This window comes from Lagenorhynchus albirostris, chromosome 10, assembly GCF_949774975.1.
Source record: "Lagenorhynchus albirostris chromosome 10, mLagAlb1.1, whole genome shotgun sequence".
Lineage (NCBI taxonomy): Eukaryota > Metazoa > Chordata > Mammalia > Artiodactyla > Delphinidae > Lagenorhynchus > Lagenorhynchus albirostris.
In genome coordinates this window covers 36,256,614-36,278,950 of record NC_083104.1, presented here as the reverse complement: position 1 = coordinate 36,278,950, position 22,337 = coordinate 36,256,614, and the positions used below count along the sequence as shown (strand labels likewise).

Below are 22,337 nucleotides of genomic sequence, written 5' to 3'. Positions count from 1 at the left end.
GACAAATTTTGCATGATTCCACTTACATAAGGTACCCAGAATAGGCAAAATTCATAGAGAAATAAAGTAAAACAGTGCTTACCAGGGGCTGGGAGAGGCGGAAATGGGTAGTTATTGCTTAATGGGTACAGAGTTTCTATTTGGGGTGATGAAAAGTTCTAGATGTGTTCTAGTGATGGTTGTACAATACTGTCAATGGATTTAATGTCAGTGAATTGTCCAGTTAAAAATGATTAAAATGTTGCACTTTATGTTACGTATATTTTACCACACATACAAACTTACAGATGGTAGCATATCACTTATATTGTTTTACACCTAAATTTTGCTCCAAAATAATATATCTTGAGGATCACTGCTGGTATTAATATATTTATTCAACTAGCTCCCTACTGACAGATATTTAGGTTGTTTCCAAATTTTTGCTCTCCTACTGAAGCAAAACAATATCGACATAAATAATTTAAGACATATATCGGACTTCCCTGGTGGTGCAGTGGTTAGGAATCTGCCTGCCAACGCAGGGGACACGGGTTTGAGCCCTGGTCCAGGAAGATCCCACGTGCCGCAGAGCAACTAAGCCTGTGTGCCACAACTACTGAGCCTGTGCTCTAGAGCCCACAAGCCACAACTACTGATCCTGCGTGCCATAACTACTGAAGCCCACACGCCTAGAGCCTGTGCTCCGCAACAAGACAAGCCACCACAATGAGAAGCCCGCGCACCACAACGAAGAGTAGCCCCCACTCGATGCAACTCGAGAAAGACCGCACTCAGCAACAAAGACCCTACGCAGCCTCCCCCCACAAAAAAGACACATATCAATTTGCACATGGATGAATACATTTGAGGAATAAATTTCTAGAAGTATAAAACCTGGGTCAAAGGGTATGTACACTTTAATTTTTATAAGTATTATCAAATTACCTTCCATAAAGGTTATGCTAATTCATAAACCCACCACAAAGTGGGCAAATGCCACTTCCCTGTATTCTTATCAACTAGTAAACATAGGTAATTTAAAAAAAAGCAGCATCTGGGTAATTTTAATTTGCATTTCTCTACTGGCTGAAGTTCGTATTTTCTTTTAAGAACCACTGATAAACCTCTCTGCTCTCTCTTAATCTTTGCCCATTTTCCTATTGGATGTTGATCTTTTTTTCTAATTGTTTATAGGAGCTCTTCATATATGAGGGAAATTTGATCTTTTTCTATGATATACATTGCAAATATCTTCCCAAAGTTGTCATCTGTCTTTACTTCTGCCAAACATTTTAAACTTTTATATAGTTGAATTTATCCATCTTTCTTATAAGAGTTCTGGGTTTTATGTCAAAGGTTATAAGAATTTCTTTCCCATCACTTCTTTTGGTATCTTTGCTACTTCATTTTAGGTTCATTTAAGCCTGTGATTTATCTGGGAATTTATTTTGAAGTTGATGCGAGAGATGGATACAATTTTACTTTTTCCAAATGGCTACCTAATTTCCAAATATTACTTAGAGAAAAATCCATCTTTTCCCACTTACCTGGGATGTCACTTTTATCACAAATTAAATTATATTTGAGTCTACTGCTAAAGTTTCTGTTCTGTTCAAATAATGTTTATTCATATATCATATAAATAATTTAAATTATTATAGTGTTACGATGTTTTAGTATCTGTAAGGATAGACACTCTCCCCTTCACCATGCTTTTCAGAATTTTCCTGATTTTTGTTTCTTTTTTGACATGATGTTAAAAAATCAGTTTATTTAGTCCCAACTTTCTCACAGAAAATTCCCATTGGTATGTCTATTGGGCTCACATTAAAGATTAATTTAGGGAGAATGAACATCTCTATGTTGAAAATTCTTATTCAAGCACATGGTATATGCTCTGCAATTTGTTCAAGCATTCCACTGACTGACTGACTGACTGATTGATTGGGTGTGTTGGGTCTTTGTTGCTGCGCGCGGGCTTCCTCTAGTTACGGTGAGCAGGGGCTACTCTTCGTTGCAGTGCGCAGGCTTCTCATTGTGGTGGCTTCTCTTATTGTGGAGCACGGGATCTAGGTGCACAGGCTTCAGTAGTTGTGGCTCACGGGCTCTAGAACACAGGCTCAGTATTTGTGGTGGATGGGTTTAGTTGCTCTGCGGCATGTGGGATCTCCCCGGACCAGGGCTTGAACCCGTGTCCCCTGCATTGGCAGGCGGATTCTTAACCACTGTGTCACCAGGGAAGTCCAAGCATTCCCTTTTAAATGCATTAAAAGTAGCACTAAAAAACTTTCTTTATACAACTGTGGCAATACCTTGTTAAATTTATCCTAAAGTAATTCTTCTTATTATTTAATCTTTTTTAAAGTGCATTTTTAAAAATTAATTAATTAATATTTTGGCTGCCTTGGGTCTTTGTTGCTGCGCGCGGGCTTTCTCTAGTTGCAGCAAGCAGGGGCTACTCTTTGTTGTGGTGCACGGGCTTCTCATTGCGGTGGCTTCTCTTGTTAAAGAGCATGGGCTCTAGGCGCGTGGGTTTCAGTAGTTGTGGCACGTGGGCTCAGTAGCTGTGGCTCACGGGCTCCAGAGCACAGGCTCAGTAGTTGTGTCTTACGGGCTTAGCTGCTCCGCGGCATGTGGGATTTTCCCAGACCAGGGCTCGAACCTGTGTCCCCTGCATTGGCAGGTGGATTCCTAACCACTGCACCACTAGGGAAGTCCTATTATTTAATCTTTCAAGGCAATTAGTTTGTTATTAATTTTATATTCAACCATCTTACTTCTCTTATTATGTGCCATGACTTCTTGGTTGATTCTCTTGAATTTTCATCTCCTTAACTTCCTTATTTGAAATGTCTGTTTCTTACTTCTATCTGCACTGGCTAATACCTTCAGAACAATGTTAAACATGAGTGACAAGGACATTCCTATTTTGCTCTTGAACTTAACAGGAGTGTTCATAGCTAACAACTTACTAAACATTTACAAGCAAAACATGTAAAAACAGGTCAGAAACACTTTATAACTCTTTTTTTTTTTGGCTGCACTGTGTGGCTTGCAGGGTCTTAGTTCCCTGAGCAGGGATCAAACCAGTGCCCCTGTAGCAGAAGTATGGCGTCTTAACTGCTGAAGCACCAGGGAAGTCCCCATATTACAAGCTTAAAATAGCTATAATTATTATCACTGCCTTGGATTTACATAGCACTTTACTTACATAATCCAAAGGCTTTTCAATTCGGAGAAGGTACAGTTAGTATTTTCCATACTTCATAGAGTAAAAATAGAGATTTGGAAAAGGTAAAAATTCTGCTCACAGCTAAAGAGTAAAAATGACTGGTGGCCTTGGAATGGATGTGTTGTCCCTGTCCTGACTTGGGGTTTCCACCAGGCCCTCAAAAGATAGGGAAAAGACAAGAGTTTAGGAAGCTTCATTTATTAATGGATAAAAAATTTATAAAAACCTGCTGGATTTCAACTGGAACTGCAATGAATCTATATGTCAATTTGGGAAGAACTGACATCTTTATAATACTGAGTCCTTCAGCTATAAACATGACAGATCACTTCATTTATTTAGGTCTTCTTTAATTTCTCTTGATAATTTCCTGACAGTTTTTTTTTAGCATGTGTATGTATGAGTCTTATATATCTTTTAAAAGATTTATTCCTAGATATTTAATGTAAATTGCATATTTAAAAATTTTGGTTTTCTAACTGCTCAGTGATGGTAAATAGAAATACAGATGATGTTGATATTTTCACTAATTCTAATAATTTATCTGAACATTTCTTGGATTTTCTTTGTACCTTTGCAAAAATTGATAATTTTATTTTTCCTTTCTAATCTTTAAAACCTTTTTATTTTTCTTGTCTTACTAAGAATAGTTTTTCAATTAAAGAATCATTAACAAAAAATCTACTATGAAGAAAACAGAACTTGCAATAAATTAGGAACTGGCATGTTTGAGGAGCTGAGGTTCCTGGAAATTTTATCACTCAAGTGGCCTAAGGGTAAAGGTACTCTCTGCCAGGTGAGGCCATGTTCATTCCCAAAAGCAACTTCTTGGTGGCCATTTGATTACCATTCAAGTTAGTGAGGACAACTCTTAACAGAAACTGAACAAAGAACATATACATAATAGTTAGGAAAACAGTATTATTTCCTAAGTGAAATAGGCCCACTAGGTCTATATCATAGAAGATGAAAAAATTACACCTAATTATCCTTAAAACTTTTGTTTCAGAGAGACAAAAATGAGATTTACATTCAACAGTGTGTATATTTAACACAATGAAATTATAAATCCTCTAAAGCTTAAGTTTAAACACTTTAAATTATTAGTCTACAAAAACAAATTAATTTAAAAAAAGATCTGCCTCCTTGCACTTAAGTCAATATAAAATGTAACAAAGAAACACTTCTCTCCCAAGGGGAGGGTGGATATTGAAATCCACAAGCTGGACTGAAAACCCATTTTGTGACCACTAGATGCATTTTCTTTAGGGGTTTATCTCAAGATTAACATCTCACTGTATGCCTGTTTTCCTGCCTAATATTATTGGCACCCACTTTCACTCTCAAAAGTGTCCCAGTTGGCTGTAAACCAACCAACAATCCAAACATCAGTACAGGAGTATAAACGAGAAGACCTAAGTTTCAGTTTTGGTCCATTTCTTGGACAGTAACATGACCTTTCTGAGAATATCAGCATCTTTTACACTGGGTTATGGTTTGAAATAAATGAAATCCTAGATTTAAAAAAAACAGTTTATAAACTACAGAATGCAACACATTCTAACAGGCAACTGTAAAAAGGAATTACTTCAACTGATGTCAGTGAAAATGGCAGCTGGGGAATCCACGTGTTCCTTCACAGAAACACTAAAAGCTAGCAAAAACTGTGAGAATCAACAGTACTGGAATCCTGGAAAACAGCTAAAAGTTTACAACAACCAAATGAATCCTTACTTAAGGAAAAAAGTGACTGAAAGCTAGCAGGAGAGCATTGTGGCATTTTAATCTACCTCATCCATCCCCCCCACCCACCCCAACTCTTATTCTTTGGGGAATAAGAGTTTTGAAAAGCTTCCACATAGTCCTGAAAATCTAGAAAGCCATGCACATGCCATGGGCAGGGTGCATGCTCAGCAAAGACCTGAGAAGGCCCTAAGCTCTCACCTTTAGCTGACTATCAAGCCCTGCATGAGCAGGTAGTAAAGGCAAAGGCAGAGTTGTAAACTTTTGCACTGAGTGTTAAAGGTGTGCTCCAACAAAGATGCAGTATGCAATGCAAAGACTGGGAATTTTGGGGGTTTTCTGGATCCAAGCATTTAAGAAAATCCTGTTAAGTCACTAGCTGACCACAAAGCTAGAACAGAGACTTCAGTGACAGCACAAAGAACACAGTCTTTAGCTTAGAAAAGTCACTGAACAAGCAACGACAACCCACAATAAGCAATAACAACAAAACTTGAGGAGGGGGGAGAATCTGATTTCTAGAGTTATCACATCATAATATTCAAAATATAGTTTCAACATCCAGTTTTCAACAAAAAAATTATGAGGCATGCATGAGACAAGTAAGTGTGGCTTATTCACAGGATTAGAAAGAAATGAACAGAAACTGTCCTTGAGGAAGCTCAGATACTGAACTTACTAGACAAAGAATTTAAATCAACTGCCTTCAATACACCCAAAGAGCTAAAGGAAACCATGGACAAAGAACTAAAAGAAACCAGAATGATGTCTCACTAAATAGAGAATATCAATAGAGAGAAAATGTAAACACTAAATAGATATTCTGAAGCTGAAAAGTATAATAACTGAATTGAAAAATTCATTAGAGGAACTTCCCCAGTGGACCAGTGGCTACGACTCTGTGCTCCCAATGCAGGGGGCCCGGGCTCCATCTCTAGTCAGGGAACCGGATCCCACCTGCCGCAACTAGCAGTTCACATGCCACAACTAAGAGTTTGCATGCCACAACTAAAGATCCTGCATGCTGCAACTAAGGATCCTGCAGGCCTCAACTGAAGATCCCACATGCTGCAACTAAGACCCATCACAGACAAATAAATAAATATGGAAAAAAAAGAAAAATTCATTAGAAGGGTTCAACAGATGATCTGAACACAGAGAAGAATCAACGAACTTGAAGACAGGTCAATTAAAATGAAAAGTTTGAGGAAAAGAAAGAAAAAAGAATACAGAAAAATGAACAATATCTTAGAGACCCGTGGCACACCATTAAGCATAACCAACATAGGCATAATAGGAGTCCTGGAAGAAGAAGAGAAAGAGAAAGGGGCAGAAAAAATATGTGAAGAAAACAGTGGCCAAAAACTTCCCAAATTTGATGAAAGACATGAAAGAAAAAACTGCCAATGGAGGAATTCTATATCCAGCAAAAGTAGCCTTCAAAAATGGAGGAATCGGGCTTCCCTGGTGGCGCAGTGGTTGAGAGTCTGCCTGCCGATGCAGGGGACGCGGGTTCGTGGCCCGGTCTGGGAAGATCCCACATGCCGCGGAGCGGCTGGGCCCGTGAGCCATGGCCGCTGAGCCTGCGCGTCCGGAGCCTGTGCTCCGCAACGGGAGAGGCCACAACAGTGAGAGGCCCGCGTACCACAAAAAAACAAAAGGAAACAAAAAATGGAGGAATCAAGACATCCAGATAAACAAAAGATGAGGGAGATTGTTGCTAGCAGACCTGTCCTACAAGAAATGCTAAAGGGAGTTCTTTAGGCTGAAATGAAAGGACATTAGACAATAACTTGAAGTCATACAAAGAAATAAAAACCACTAGTAAAGGTAACTACACAGGTAAATATAAAAGACAATATTATATTTTTGGTTTGTAAATCCTCTTTTTCACCTATATGATTTTAAAGACAAATACACAAAGCAATAATTATAAATCTATGATAATGGGCACACAAAGTATAAAGAGGTAATTTCTTACAAATAAAGGGGGAGGGATGGAGCTATAGAGGAACAGAGTTTTTTTGTATAGAATATGAAACCAGATTGTCATAAATTTAAGATGTAATCCCCAGGGTAACCACAAAGAAAATAACTAAAAAAGAATCAATGATACAGTTGTCCTAACCAAAGAAGACTTCAGTCTCACCTTTGTTATGTTCCCTTTGAGTCTCCCAACTAGGTTTACACTAGGGAGTAAAGCTCTAGGGCACAAGTTAAAAGGAAGACTTTCTCTGCTGCAGAAACTCAAGAAGATTTAATAACTTCACTAGATTTTGTTGCCTCTCCCCAGAGGGGAAGAGGAAAATGTACTGAATTACTGGCCATTCAGACATTTTTACCATATCCAATTCTGAAAAAATTCAAAGCACCAAAAACAATGTAGGTAAACAGTAAAGTGACCAAAGTCTAAGTGTAAAATACTTTTTAATCTGCAAATTTCCTTTTGGTCGTAAGCATGGTGGCTCCTTTAACTTTATAACCATATGTAATCAACATAAAGCTTGTGACTAGTAACCTTTTGGAAAACCACTCCAAAAGATGTAAACAGTAGTTGGTGTAAGTAAGCTAACGAGTTAATTCAGGGCCAGAATAAATACAACAGCTGAAAACAATAACAGTATATGGTGCATATAACTAGATCGGAGAAGCAGAATGCCACTGTGAACACTCAGTAGGATGACACAACAGAAACCAAAACAAGAGTCTTTCACATTTTTGGAATGGGAACAATAACACTACTAGGGTTAATCCAACAGAGACTGTAAAAGTTTTTTAATTGCTCTCCCTGCTTCCTACCTTATTCTTACAACACGTCCTCCAAACTGCAGCCACAGTGATTCCTCTAATGCTTATACATCGGCTCACATGGCCTCTCTGCTCAGACTCCTCACAGGACCTCTCATCTGTTCTAGATCAATCCCTGCACTGTCTGTAAGACCTACCATGACCGAGTGCCCAGCCACCTAGAGGGCTCATTCCTTACCACACCCCCTGGCTGCTCCAGCCACCCGGCTTTCTTATTGTGACTCAAACATGCCCAGATACTCTGCCACAAGGTCTTTGTGTTTGGTGTTTGCTGTGCCTAAAAGGAGTAAAATCTCAGTTTTCAATGGTTTTCTTCCTCACTTCCTTCAGGGCTCTACTCTCATGTCACCTATCAGAGGGGCTTTTGCTGACCACATTACCTGAAATAGGACCTCCCCTTAACATTACTCTCTATTCTCTTCCTCTGCTTTGTTCTCATTCATAGCCCTAATTACTACCTGATGTTCTATATATTTAATTTTAATTTATTTACTCCCCAGCCTCTGCCCCACTGTAAGTCTCTGAGACAGCTGAAATTTTGGTTTTTTTATTGCTGTATACCTAGCACCTAGAAGAGTACCCAGGACAGAAGAACTATTCAACCAACTGTGGAATGAATAAGATAAAATTAAAAACATGAATACCTACAATTGAAAGCATGAATACCTACCTAGAATACATGTCATGGGGCAGGTTTCTTCCAGATTACTCAGAAACACTTCTTTCTTGTAGAACATTTTTGTGGGCTCGTGTTCCGTCTCTTCTGGGTGAATAAAGATGGGGCCGTAAAAATATGCAGCTCCATCTCGGACCCATACCTTTTCAATTCTTGGGAGAAAAAAAATGGAGAAATTCCATTAAAATAGAGTTCTTACAGGTTTCATTCCTAAAGGCTTAGTCTAACAAAAATTCTGTTAACCAAAAACTTAATGATATGCACTATTTAGAGGAGTGTCATTGGCTGTTTTGATAATAAGACAATTTCCTTGGTTTTTTTCCCCTTTAAGCATGTGAGAAGATACTTGGAAAAAAGAGAAGTGAACATTTGGCTACTCATCTCAGGGGAAAATTTTTTTTTAACATAATACTAAGGCATACAACTTAATAGTTTAAGCTGACTCTCAGGTTTTCTTCCTGAGATGCTAAGCATCTATCATTGGATTTGTGAGCTGAATAAACACATCAATATTTGGGGTCAGATCACATTAGTGGCACATATTCCTTTAAGGCCATGGTTTATGACCTTTTTGAAGGTCAAGATTTAATACCCCTTTACCCCATGAGAATCTGATGAAAGTCACAGACCATCTCCCTAGGAAAAAGAAAAATTAACATCTGACTATTCAGTGCAGATACTATACCATTCCTCACAACCACACCATAAAGTTGCTATTATTATTGTCCCAATAGCCTCATGGTTCCAGACATGAAGTAGCATCCTCATTGCAGTTAATGGTAACTCCACCCTTCCAGTTCCTCAGGCCAAAATGCAGGGGTCACCTTTGATTCCTCTCTCTTGGACACTACATTCTTTTAACTCAATCTTTCAAAACAGGATCTGACTAATTTACAGAATTGGATCTGACTACTGGCCTGAACCACCATCATTCTTGCCTGGATTATTGCAATAGCCTCCTAGCAGATCTAGCTGTTCTACCTTTGACTCTTTACAGTCTATTCTTAACAATCAGTAGACAGAGCAATCCTGCTAAGACCTAAGTCAGATGTCACTTCTGGGGACTTCCCTGGTGGTCCAGTGGTTAAGACTCTGTGCTTCCACTGCAGGGGGCACGGGTTCGATGCCTGGTCGGGGAACTAAGATCCCACATGCCTCGCAGTGTCGCCCAAAAAAGGTCACTTTTGTGCTGAAAATAATCCATGATATTTCATTTAACTCAGTAAAGGCCCAAGTCCCTACAATGGTTTCTGAGTCCCACAAGATTTGCACTATATCCCTTGGCTCTCGTATCTCCTATCTAACTCATGTACAGCTCACTCCGCCTGTAACAAACTCTGATGATTTGAATAAGCCAGGAATGCCTCTCTTCCGGTCTTTACACAGGCTGTTCTCCGTCCCTGGAAAGCTTTCTCCCTGGATATTCACATTACTCACTTCCTTGGTTTCTTCAAGTGTTGGCTCAACTGTCAGCCCTCAGTGAGGCTTTACATATCATCCTATTCAAAGTTTTGAACACCCTAACTTTGACTATGGCACTCCTGATTCCCTATACCCAGCTCTATTTTTTTCCACAGCACATATCATAATGTAATGCACTATACACTTTACTTATTCATGATGCTTATAGTTTGTCTTCCCACTAGAAAAAAGATCCGCGGGACTAAGGATACTTGTTTGTTTTATTCACTAATGTATCTACAGAGCCTGGCAAATAGTAGGTGTGTAATAAACAATTACTGAATGATGAACAAATACAATGAGGAAACAAGCTCAGAGAGTTAAGTCATTTGCCTATGGACATTAAACTAGCAGGGCTGGGACTTAAACCAAGATCTCTTGGAACCAACTACTTTCCTTAACTACTATCCTCTACTGCCCAGCCCTGCGCCCTGACTCCTTTAATGCTATTCTATGCCATCCAACCATACTTCCACCCATTTACTTGTTCATCAAATATCTGAGCCTCACGCACTATGCTTGGAGCAGGGGATATAAAGGTATATCTATCACTTTTTTGCTCAAAAAGAGAGGGTCTCTAACTCTCAGGGCATTTGCAGTCTGGTATGGAAGCCTGATAATATAAATGATATGTGCTCTGAGAAGAAGGAAATACACGGTGCTCTGAGAATGTGTAATAGGGAGACCTAACCTAGTCTGGAGGAGACAGGAAAGGCTTCCTTAAGGAAGAGCCATTTCAAATTTAAGCTAAAGGAGTTCACCATATGAAGCTGGCAGGGAGATTTCTGGGTTGAGAGTTCAGTAAATGGTAGGAGAAGAAAAAGCCAAAAAAAAAAAAAAAGGGATTCATGGAAGCAATTTAAAGAATTTAAAGTGTGGCTAGAGGCGTAAGCAGGGAGAGTGTGGTGTGAGAGGAAGTTGGAAAAGTTGCCAAGAGAGTGACTTTAGCCTTCACTCTAAACAGTGATGAATTTCTACTGGCTCCGAATCTCTCAAACCAAACCTCGTCTTCTCTACCTCAAAAACGCTCACCTGCCCACACGAGGGCGCACCAGGCCATGGGACTTGATGAAGACACAGTCGCCAACCTTCAGCCACATGTCATTATACCGGAGCTGCTCAAAGTAGTGGCAACCTGGTTCACCGTTAGACATTTCCACAGGGACATCTTCTTTCTCCTGTGGTAAAGGGAACTGGTTGAAGACAGGCTGCTGACAATCAAGGAGTTGGCAGAGAAGGTAAGAAGGGAGAGCAGACTTCCTTCATTTTAACTTAAAAGAAAAAATAACCATAAACAGAGGCTCTGATAAAGATAGGAAACCAAAGGAATAGGTTACTGAAATCAAACTAAGTCTTATCAAATATTGTATCTATTTTAAATTTCTAGTTAATTTTCATAAAATAATGTTACTCCAAGACTGTTTCATTCCCCTCTCTTTTCTTCCCCCATTCTCACAGACTTTAGGGAAAAAAAAGCAATGGAGAAGACTTATCAGCATACAGAAAACAGCCTCATGCAACTGTTAAAAAGATAAGGAGCAAATTCTACACAAGCTTCCTCTTCACCACATTTCTTCACATTAACAACTGACTGATTTAAAAATTTTATCATTTTGATTTATTCCAACATGGAAAGGAACAGCATAGCCTCTATGACATAAACACACATACTCTGTTTTTGAATAAATAACAGGGTCTGTCACCTACTGGCTGCTGTGACATGGGTAAATTACTTGACCTCTTATGCCTTAGGTTCATCATCTGTAAAATGAAGATATTGTGCCCATCAGGTGGGGCTGTTAGGAAGCCCCACATGAAAATGACACAATTCATGTTACGTACACAGAATAATGCCTGACTCAGAAGAAAAATAAAAGATAATTCTGACTAATGAAAATAAGAAACATAATTTACTGAGAACCTAGCAGATACTGAGCACAGCACTAGGTGTTTTAAATATAAAAGCTCTAAAACACATAAAAGCTGAGGAAATGGCAGAACACCCCCCAAATTTTCTACTGAGAATATCTCCCTGAGAATATCTGAAACTTCAAACTTAAGGGAAAAAAAATCTCCTTTAGACTGTCCAAAATAATTTAATGTTTTGATCTTTATGATTTCAAATGTGGTACTGAAATGGACTTCCTGGAAAATCCTTAAGAATGAGAGAGGTCCCACATATATGCTGGGTGAGGAGCACCTGAAGGAATGGAAGCTATGAAAAAGAAAGCCCTGAGATTAAGAATACATTTTTATTTCAGGAATGGGTTCTGTTCTAGTTATTCATCTAAAAATTTCTTAGCATGACATGTTTTGGCCATGCAATATTAAAATAAATATATGAGACTAAGAAAAGTAACTCATACATAGAGAGGACACTGGGGACTTATGAATTCTAATGACAATAATAACAAATTTATTTCCCACATTGACTTCCACTGACATTTCTTCTTTTAAAATTAATGTCTCTATGATTCCCAGACATATTGGTAAAACGTAAAAAATAACATGTTTTTTCCCAAGCTCCTTTTCTCTTAAAAACACTGTAAGGACACTAAAATGGATATTTTTTCTAGGATACTAAAAATTCAGTTTTTCCAGTTTTTACATTAACAATTTAAAAACTTTATTTTTCTCCTTTATATAAAAAGTGTATTTGTTGGAAATAATTCAAACATTAGAGTATGTAAAATTTAAAAAACAAGTCTTCTGTGATCTAACCCTAGAGATAATCATCCAGTTCAGTTTATAGTTTTCCATGTTATTTACACATACATATATGTAAACATACATTTTGATTTTTTTGAGTAATGATGGAACCACATCCCATTCTGCAACCTGTTAATTCCTTTTGCTGGCTGCACAGTTTGCATTATATGAATGGATGTATAACAACTTAATTCCCATTCACAGGCATTTGGGTTTGGCCTAGGGTTTTGCTTTTACAAACAACACTTACGTCACCCTTTGGCATACCTAGTTGAGTACTATGTTGGAACACATTCCCTGCCATCAAACAGCAGGGCCAAAGGGAATGCCACTGATGGGAGATGAGAGTGTGTTACCCCACACTGACACCAGGCTGCATGTATTATCAGGCTTCAGACCTCTTGTCAATTTGTTGGGCATTTTAAAAGTTATTAGATTAATACGTTTTCTTACATTTTTGAATGACCTTCTATAAATGATCTATTTGGTCCTTTGCCCATTTTTCCAGTATTATTTTTTCCCTAGACTTCAAAGAGCTCTTTGTACATTAGAAACAGCAGTCCTTAGACTGTTTCATTAAACTAATTGATATTGTCAATTGTATCAAGAAAATGATCTTTTTTTTTTCTTTTATGGCTACTGGGTTTTATATCATGTATATAAAAGGATCCATTCCAAGCTTATAAATGAATAAAAGATTACAGGTAAATAATAGTAAATGTACTTATGTCAGCAACTTATGTTTCTTTTTTAATGTTTATATCTTATTTTGGAATATGAAATGAGGTAGAGTTCAGGTGGGTTTTATTTTCTTCTTTTTTCAAATGGCTACCAGTTTTTCCAGTATCATTTGATTCCATCCTCTCTTGCTGATCTGAAATACTACCTTTATACAAACTTTCAGTTATAAAATAAATGAATCACAGGTATGAAATGTACAGTGTGGGGAATAATTACATAACATCTTTGTATGGTGACAAATGATGACTAGACTTACCATGGTGATCATTTTGAAACATACAGAAATACTGAATCATTATGTTGTACACCAGGCAGGGGATAGGGGGAGAGGGGGATTGGATGAAGGTGGTCAAAAAGTACAAACTTCCAGTTATAAGATAAATAAGTATTAAGGATGTAATGTACAACATGATAAATATAATTAACACTGTTGTACGTTATATATGAAAGATGTTAAGAGAGTAAATTCTAACAGTACTCATCACAAGGACAAAAAAATTTTCTTTTCTATTTCTTTAATGTTGTATCTATATTGAGATGATGGATGTTCACCAAACTTACTGTGGTAATCATTTCATGATATATGTAAGTCAAATCATTATGCTGTACACCTTAAACTTATACAGTGCTATATGTCAATTATATCTCAATAAAACTAGAAGGAAAAAAAGGCGATTGTGGGACAAAAGGGAAAGTATGAATCAAGTCTCTAGATTAGTAAATAGTATTAAAGTTAATTTTCTGGTTTAGATCCTTGTACCATGCTTTACAAGGTGTTAACATTAGCAGAAGCTGAATGAAGAGTATAAGGAAATATCTTTGTACTATCTTTGTTAAGCACCTGGCACATTTGTTAAGTCTAAAATCACTTCAAAATAAAAGTTAAAATATATAAAACTAGAGACTTCCCTGGTGGCGCAGTGGTTAAGAACCTGCCTGCCAATGCAGGAGACACGGGTTCAATCCCTGGTCTGGGAAGATCCCACATGCCGGATAGCAACTAAACCCATGCACCACAACTACTGAGCCTGCGCTCTAGAGCCCACAAGCCACAACTACTGAGCCCGTGTGCCAACTACTGAAGCCCACATGCCTAGAGCCTGTGCTCTTTAACAAGAGAAGCCACCGCAACGAGAAGCCTGTGCACCACAAAGAATGGTAGCCCCTGCTTGCCGCAACTAGAGAGAAAGCCTGCGCGCAGCAATAAAGACCCGACACAGCCAAAAAATAAATTACTTAAAAAAAATTTTATATATATATATAAACTAAAATGAATGAATATCTTTATATTCTGGATTTAATTGTGAAAAGCCTATTCCCTCCACTGACCAACCCTGAGCTAATATCTTAATATTTTTTTAAATGTATTTTTGTAAAATGTAATACTATTTGGCAGGGTAAAGCACTCTTGACTACTCTTTCAGTTTTTCTTTTTCTGGTGACTGTCATGTATTTTTTCTTTCCTAAGAATGCTAGAATTAAAAAAAAAAAAAAAGGATGCTAGAATAATTTTGTCAAGTTCCAAAACAACTTATTCAAGTCTTTAATGTCCTGCAGTAGACTATCTTTCTTCCCATAGGTTCCATATACTCCTTTTAAGATAATTTCTTAATGTATGTTTTTTGTTCATATGAATTGGATATTTTCTTCCATATGATTTTTCTAACAGTTGTTAAAGTGTATTCAACATTTTCATTTTACTTTCAAAAGTCTTATGAATTATTGTTCTGTTTATGTAAGAAAGCTAATGACTTGTATATAGATTTTGAAATTTCTACTTGTTGAATTGTTTTCAAAAACTTTTCAGTTAATTTCTCTCCATTATCTGCAAAAAAATAATTTTGCCTCTTATTGTCAATAGTTTTGTTTGTCTCACTACATTGGCTACTCTCAGAAAAATACAGATAATGGTACAGAAAGCACCTCTGTCACGTGTATAACTTTAAAAGGAATTTCTTTTACTCTAGGCTTGAGATACGAAGACAATTTTTAAAAATCACTTTGAGGAAATATCCATCTGAAGACTTCAATCAAGATTGGTACTATACCTTATCAGATAATTTCTCCTTTTATCTACTAATTATAATGACAGGTATTACTGAATTTTCCTAATTTTGAACAATCCTTGCATTCCTAGAATGAACTCCCGCCTACTTGGTCATGTTGTTCTCAAACAACTAACTTGATTTCACTTGTAACAATACTTTTTTCCCAAGTATTTTTTTGTATCAATATTCATACAGTGAGACTGAACTGCAGTTTTCTGTTTTTACTTTGTCAGACTTTGGAATCAAGATTATTCCAGCTTGGTAAAACAAACTGGGAAGTTTTCTTTGCTCTCCATGCTCTGCAATAATTTTTTTTTCTTTTGGCCGACCCACACGGCATGTGGGATCTTAGTTCCCCAACCAGGGATCAAACCATGCCCCCTGCAGTAGAAGCGCAGAGTCTTAACCACTGGACCGCCAGGGAAGTCCTTCAATAATTTAAAGGCTTAAAAGAATTTACCTATGGAATTATCTGGCCTGAGTACTCTTTGAAGTGAGCTCTTTGACATTAAAAAAATTTCTTCACGTTGTTGTCCACTTACATGTGTTATCTCTTCTTGATTCCACTTTACTAACTGGTATTACCCTAGAAAATTATTCACTTCATTCAGGTTTTTAAAATTATTATTATTTTTTGGTTTTGTTTTATTTATTTTTTGGCCACACCATGCGGCTTGTGGGATCTTAGTCCCCTGACCAGGGATCTAACCCAGGCCCTTGGCAGTGAAAGCATGGAGTCCTAACCACTGGACTGCCAGGGAATTCCCTCATTCAGGTTTTCAAACTTATTAACAGAAATGTACAAGTCTTTAAATTTCCTCTATATTTTGTATATTAAGCTTAATTCCCTTCTTTTTCCTTTATTAGGATAGTTGGTAGTTTATCTCATTGAACTTGTTGAAGTCTCCTTTTTAATTCTGCTGCTCTATTTATTCATTTATTTATTTATTTATTTATTTATGGCTGTGTTGGGTCTTCGTTGCTGCACACGGGCTTTCTCTAGTTGCAGTGAGCGGGGGCTACTCTTTGTTGCAGTGCACATGCTTCTCACTGCAGTGGCTTCTCCTGTTGCAGAGCACGGGTTCTAGGCGTGTGGGCCTCAGTAGTTGTGGCACGTGGGATCTTCCCAGACCAGGGCTCAAACCCGTGTCCCCTGCATTGGCAGGCAGAATCTTAACCACTGCGCCACCAGGGAAGCCCTGCTGCTCTGTTTTTTAAGTATTAATTTCTTTCTTTCTTTTAGAGTTCCTTCTATTAGGCTGTTTTTGTTTTGTTTTGTTTTTTATTTATTTTTGGCTGTGTTGGGTCTTTGTTGCTGCATGCGGGCTTTAGTTGCAGTGAGCAGGGGCTACTCTTCATTGTGGAGCACAGGCTCTAGGCACGCAGGCTTCAGTAGCTGTGGCACACAGGCTCAGTAGTTGTGGCGCACAGGCTTAGCTGCTCTGTGGCATGTGGGATCTTCCCGGACCAGGGATCGAACCCATGTCCCCTGCAATGGCAGGCGGATTCTCAACCACCGCGCCACCAGGGAAGTCCCTAGGCTAAGGTTTTATATTGTTGCTCTTTTTCTAATTCTGAATTTGAGTACTTTATTCATTTATTTTTGAGACTAGGTATTCTGAAATGTAAAATTCTTTTCTACGTGGCTATTATATACATACCTTTTCCAAGTTATAACTGTCTTCAGTTCGACTGTCCTCTGAGTTGTCTGTGTTCTTTTCATCATCCCCTTTATCCGCATTTGCAAATACAGAGGCCACTCGGACCACAGGCAAGGGCACATCTCGAGGGACAAATCTAACTGAGCTGATGGGCATGGTCCATAGTTTAATTTTCTTAAAAGATTTGGTTTTGGCAGAATACCGTGATTCACAGACAAAAACATCCTCATCTCGAAAGTTTTCTGGGCATAATTTAAAGTATTCCTGGTGGATATAAGAATAAAATCAATTAGGTGAATTTTCTGAAAACCAATCAACTAAAAAGCAAATAAAATCACCAAACAAGCAAAGAAATAAAAGCTAAAGTATTAAGACTTTTTGACAGTGAACAACAAATGGTAAATGGCTAGAGATCTAGGAGTATTTCCTTATACTCAATGGCCTTACTCACCACATACTGTTTAGCTTATTTAGCTTACCAACTGCTCCTCTGACAGTATACTAATATTTCATACAGCTATTATATTCCTTAAAGCTATGGGCATGTGCCTATACTACATAGACAAAAAAAAAGTGCACCTTATTACCTAAAACCACACTAACAATTTATAATCATCCTTCAGAAAATGTCACCCTTAAAAATTTGTCTGCCGATATAAAAAAATTTAAGCTAACTGCATATAGCTATATAGTGTAGGCAGCAAATGGTCTTTCACCATCATGTTCAGGTTAATTTCTCCCCAAATCTTTACAGAAGCTAGAGACACAGCTTAAAAAAAATTCAACAGTTTAAAATAGAGCTATCAATTTTGTAAAGATCAATTTTTTGTGTTTGTGAATTTTATTCCCATGGAATAATTTATTGTTTTGGGACTAATGAGTTTCTTACCTTAACAAACATGACCACACATTTTCCTAGAATTTTACTAACAGGAACTTTATTGTAATAGTCACTCTTAAAAACTTCTTTTTCTAGAAATTTTCGTGTAGCCAAATGGAATGTTTCATTTGGCCGATAAAACCAACAGCCATACAACCATTTTTCACCTCAAAAACAAAGAGAGAGAGAAAGAAAGAGAATTACCATTAACAAAAATAACATATTCTTTGTAAAATGAACAAATACTCCATCCATTCTGCCATGGCCTAAACCTAGCAAGGTGCTTTTAGGCCACAGTTCCTTAATACAATTATCTTAGAAGAAACAATACTTTAAAATAATGAAATGTAATGAGACCTAAAAAATGCTACTTTCCCCCTCCTATTAAAAGATGTATAATAAATAGAATAAGGAAGGTGATGAGACCTACTCTACTCTGCTGGGTCAGGACACACATAAAGCTGTGTGCTTTTATAAGGATGTAAGATATACTAAAAGACATATTTAGCTCTTGGCTGAAGGAATACAAAGGTATTTTACATGATGAACAGCTGAAAGAATTGGATTGCCTGGATCACACTTCTGCTTGCTTTTGGTTTCATTAACTCCTATTCATTCTCTATGTCTCAAGTTAAAGGCGATTGTTCTAGGAAGCCTTTTTGAAATCAAATTCTAAGCTAAGGCACATGTCTGTCTATAACAATTTCTTCTTTATTTGTGATTTTTACCAGAGTGGTTTTGCCAGGGACAAAACACAGGCCTTTTGTTCTTCTGAATCTCTGCCATCCTACAGAGTTTGGCTCATGGTATGTTTTTAATAAATATCAGTTGAATGAATGAATCTCAACTAGACTTCAGAAAGTTGTATTTCTTTCGACTCAGCTGGGCCACTGCCCAACAGTGCTTGATCCTATGTTTCTCATATAGTGGGTACTTAACTGCATTTACTGACAGTGTAGAACTATTGTTGGAACACATAAAATGTCGGAGTTACAATTTCCTTCCCTGGGAACCAAGGAGGAGTACAACAGTCACATCTCACCAATCTGCCCTCCAATTTAAAATGAACTTACCAGCAGAATCTTCCCACAGTCTCTCAATACAGACTATATGTGGTTGTAGATTGGCCTCTGCAGGCTCCACATAGACATAATCTCCAACATGGTACATACTGTTCTTAAAGCTGCAGTCCTGGCTGTATGTGCGATGTAAGCCTGAGAGGCCTGCAGCTCCAGAGGAATCTTCACTCTTTTCAGCTTCTTCGGTAAAAAAGAGAAAAATGTTCTCATGAAAGGGATGTTGGAACAGATGCAGGATTGAAACAACACATACTAATACATTTACTTCTTTTCTAGATACTCAAAGGCAGGATTCAGGACAAATAGTATGACATCCACATTCCCAATAGCCTCTATTCAAAACTGTCGTTGTGAATTACAGCCAACTGCCATTAATTTAAATAAATACATAAATAAAGCATCTACAGAATAAAAATAATCACCTTAATAATATATGCTCACTAGAGTCATTCTGGATGATACACAAACATATAAAGAAGAAAACAGGTCACTTGTAAATCATGTAATCCTAGAGATAATCATGTAATCCTAGGATAATGGAATCTTAGAATTGAGGAGATATAGAATATGTATTTCATACAATATACTGTAAACTATATATGCATACACTTAATATATCATGAACATTTCCCTTGAGATTAAATGCTTTTCAACAAGATTTTTATTTTTGTTAAACAAAACTTAAAAAAAAAATTTATTTATTTGGCTGTGTTGAGTCTCAGTTGCGGCACGCGGGATCTTTAGTTGCGGCAGAAGTTGCAGCACGTGGGATCCTTTAGTTGCAGCGCGCAGAACCGTTAGTTGGGGCATCTTTTTAGTTGCAGCATGTGGGATCTTTTAGTTGCGGCATGCGAACTCTTAGTTGTGGCATGTGGGATCTAGTTCTCTGACTAGGGATTGAACCCAGGCTCCCAGCATTCGGAGTGCAGAGTCTTAGCCACTGGACCTGGACCAGGGAAGTCCCTAAACAAAACTTTTTTTTTTTTGCGGTTCGCGGGCCTCTCACTGTTGTGGCCTCTCCCATTGCGGAGCACTGGCTCCGGACGCGCAGGCTCAGCGGCCATGGCTCACGGGCCCAGCTGCTCTGCGGCATGTGGGATCTTCCCGGACCAGGGCACAAACCCACGTCCCCTGCACCGGCAGGCGGACTCTCAACCACTGCGCCACCAGGAAAGCCCCAAAACTTTTTAATGGCTCCCATATAAGCCATTATTTGCAAACAGCATAGGTTTTTTTCAGGAAAAAGCTTTGCCCACTTCTTTGATTACTTCCTTAGGATAATTTTCCATACATGGAAGAGCTGGAAATAAGCATGTTAAACGTTTTTAAAATGCATATTCCAAACTGACCCCCAAAAGTCTATACCAACTTAAGTCCTTCACTCTTTGGCTACAAGTGGGGAGGGGGGTCTGTTTCTCCATTCCCTCTCCAATACTGGTATTATAATTTTTTTTTACGTTTTGCCATTTTGGGTGGAAAATGTTATCTAGCAGTTGATTAATCAAATGAATCCCTGTGACATAGGAAGCATATTCACAAGGTTCTTGAGAATTTTATACCAGCAGGAACACTGTCAACAGGCCTGAAACGGAGAAAGAGCACAAAAAAAAAGAAGGCTGTTAAACCTCCCAAATTCCAGAGACAGGAAACAGGCTGATAAAACTCAGCTGCAAATATGTGTTACCTTTCATGAAAAAAGATGATTCAGAGGGCAAAGTGTGGCGCCACAGAGAACTAATTCCATGCCCGGAAGCCTAATGCAGTCTGCCTGCCCAGATCTTGAAACTGCTTGGAATTGATGACTCTTTTTTTTTTTCCATTTCTCCCTTTTTGAATGGGAACGTCCCTATTATCCTATGCATGTTCCATCACTATACTGTAGGAGCAGAGAACTTATTTTTTCACTTTCACAGGTTCACAGATGAAGAGAAATTGTGTCTCAGGATGGACCATACCCAGAGCCTCACCCATACACCTAGTTTAGACGATTTAAATAATGAGATTTGGGACTTTCGAGTTGATGGTATTTAGATTAGATTTTGGTAGCCGGTAGAGGGGTTGTTACAGTAACAAGTACCTAAAAAAATATGAAAGTGACTCTGGAATTGAATAATAAGCAGAGACTGGAAGAATTTTGAGGAACATGACAGAAAAAGCCTAGGTTGCCTTGAATACACTGTTAGTAGAGAAATGGATATTAAAGACTTGGCATTGAAGGCTCAGAAGAAAAAGTTATTAAAATGTGGAGGAAAGGGGTCCTTGTTATATAGTGGAAGAAAGCCTAGCAGAACTGTGTTCTGCAGTTATGTGGATTCTAGGCCACCTGAGCTGATCTTTTAGATATCTTTTTCTTTGTTTATTTGTTGTTCTATTTTCTTGGAGATTTCTTCAACTTTATCTTCTAATCCCTCTCTGTTTCCCTTCTGCTATCTTTAAAACAATTTTTTAAGTGAATAAATTGATATATAACATTGTGTAAATTTATTTATTTATTTATTTATTTATTTATTTAGGCAGGCTATGCCGGGTCTTAGTTGAGGCACATGGATCTTCATTGCGGCATGTGGACTTCTTAGTTGTGGCATGCATGCAGGATCTAGTTCCCTGACCAGGGATCGAACCCGGGCCCCCTGCACTGGCGGTGCGGAGTCTTACCCACTGGACCACCAGGGAAATCCCACATTGTGTAAATTTAAGGTGTACAACATGTTACTTTGATCTATTTATATACTGTTGCCACTGCAGCAGTTTACCACACTACATAGGACAATATTGTTGTCTATATCTACGTACTCTGCATTAGATCTCTATAGCTTATTTACTACTCTTTGCAAGTTTGTTCTGTTAAACAACATTAATCTCATCCCCCAACCCCACTCTGCTATCATTTTTTTTTAAAAGCTTGAGATATAATTAATACACCATACAATTCATCTATTTACAGTGCACAGTTCGGGCTTCTCTGGTGGCGCAGTGGGTGAGGGTCTGCCTGCTGATGCAGGGGACACGGGTTCGTGCCCCGGTGTGGGAAGATCCCACATGCCACGGAGCGGCTGGGCCCGTGAGCCATGGCTGCTGAGCCTGCGCGTCAGGAGCCTGTGCTCCGCAACGGGAGAGGCAACAACAGTGAGAGGCCCGCGTACAGCAAAATAAATAAATAAAGTGCACACTTCGGCACTTCCATAGTGGTGCAGTGGTTAAGAATGCACCTGCCAATGCAGGGTACACAGATTCAATCCCTGATCCGGGAAGATCCCACATGCCACGGAGCAACTAAGCCCGTGTGCCGCAACTACTGAGCCCATGTGCCACAACTA

The 22,337-nt window shown here is 38.3% G+C and overlaps 1 protein-coding gene across 15 annotated transcripts in view; it reads right to left on the bottom strand.

The window, feature by feature from the left end:
- Positions 1-22,337, bottom strand: part of PBRM1 (polybromo 1) — a 101,869-nt gene that overhangs the window by 18,386 nt on the left and 61,146 nt on the right. For 10 of the 15 annotated variants that reach the window (XM_060161609.1, XM_060161610.1, XM_060161604.1 and 7 more), the window contains 5 exons: positions 19,015-19,200; positions 17,951-18,108; positions 17,062-17,325; positions 10,935-11,080; positions 8,436-8,593 (listed from right to left, as the gene is read on the bottom strand). In XM_060161609.1, coding sequence (XP_060017592.1) covers positions 8,436-8,593; positions 10,935-11,080; positions 17,062-17,325; positions 17,951-18,108; positions 19,015-19,200 — 912 coding nt within the window. Of the gene's footprint in view, positions 1-8,435; positions 8,594-10,934; positions 11,081-17,061; positions 17,326-17,950; positions 18,109-18,913; positions 19,201-22,337 lie in introns of those variants that run through there. The other 5 variants (XM_060161605.1, XM_060161616.1, XM_060161608.1 and 2 more) reach the window with 2 other exon arrangements.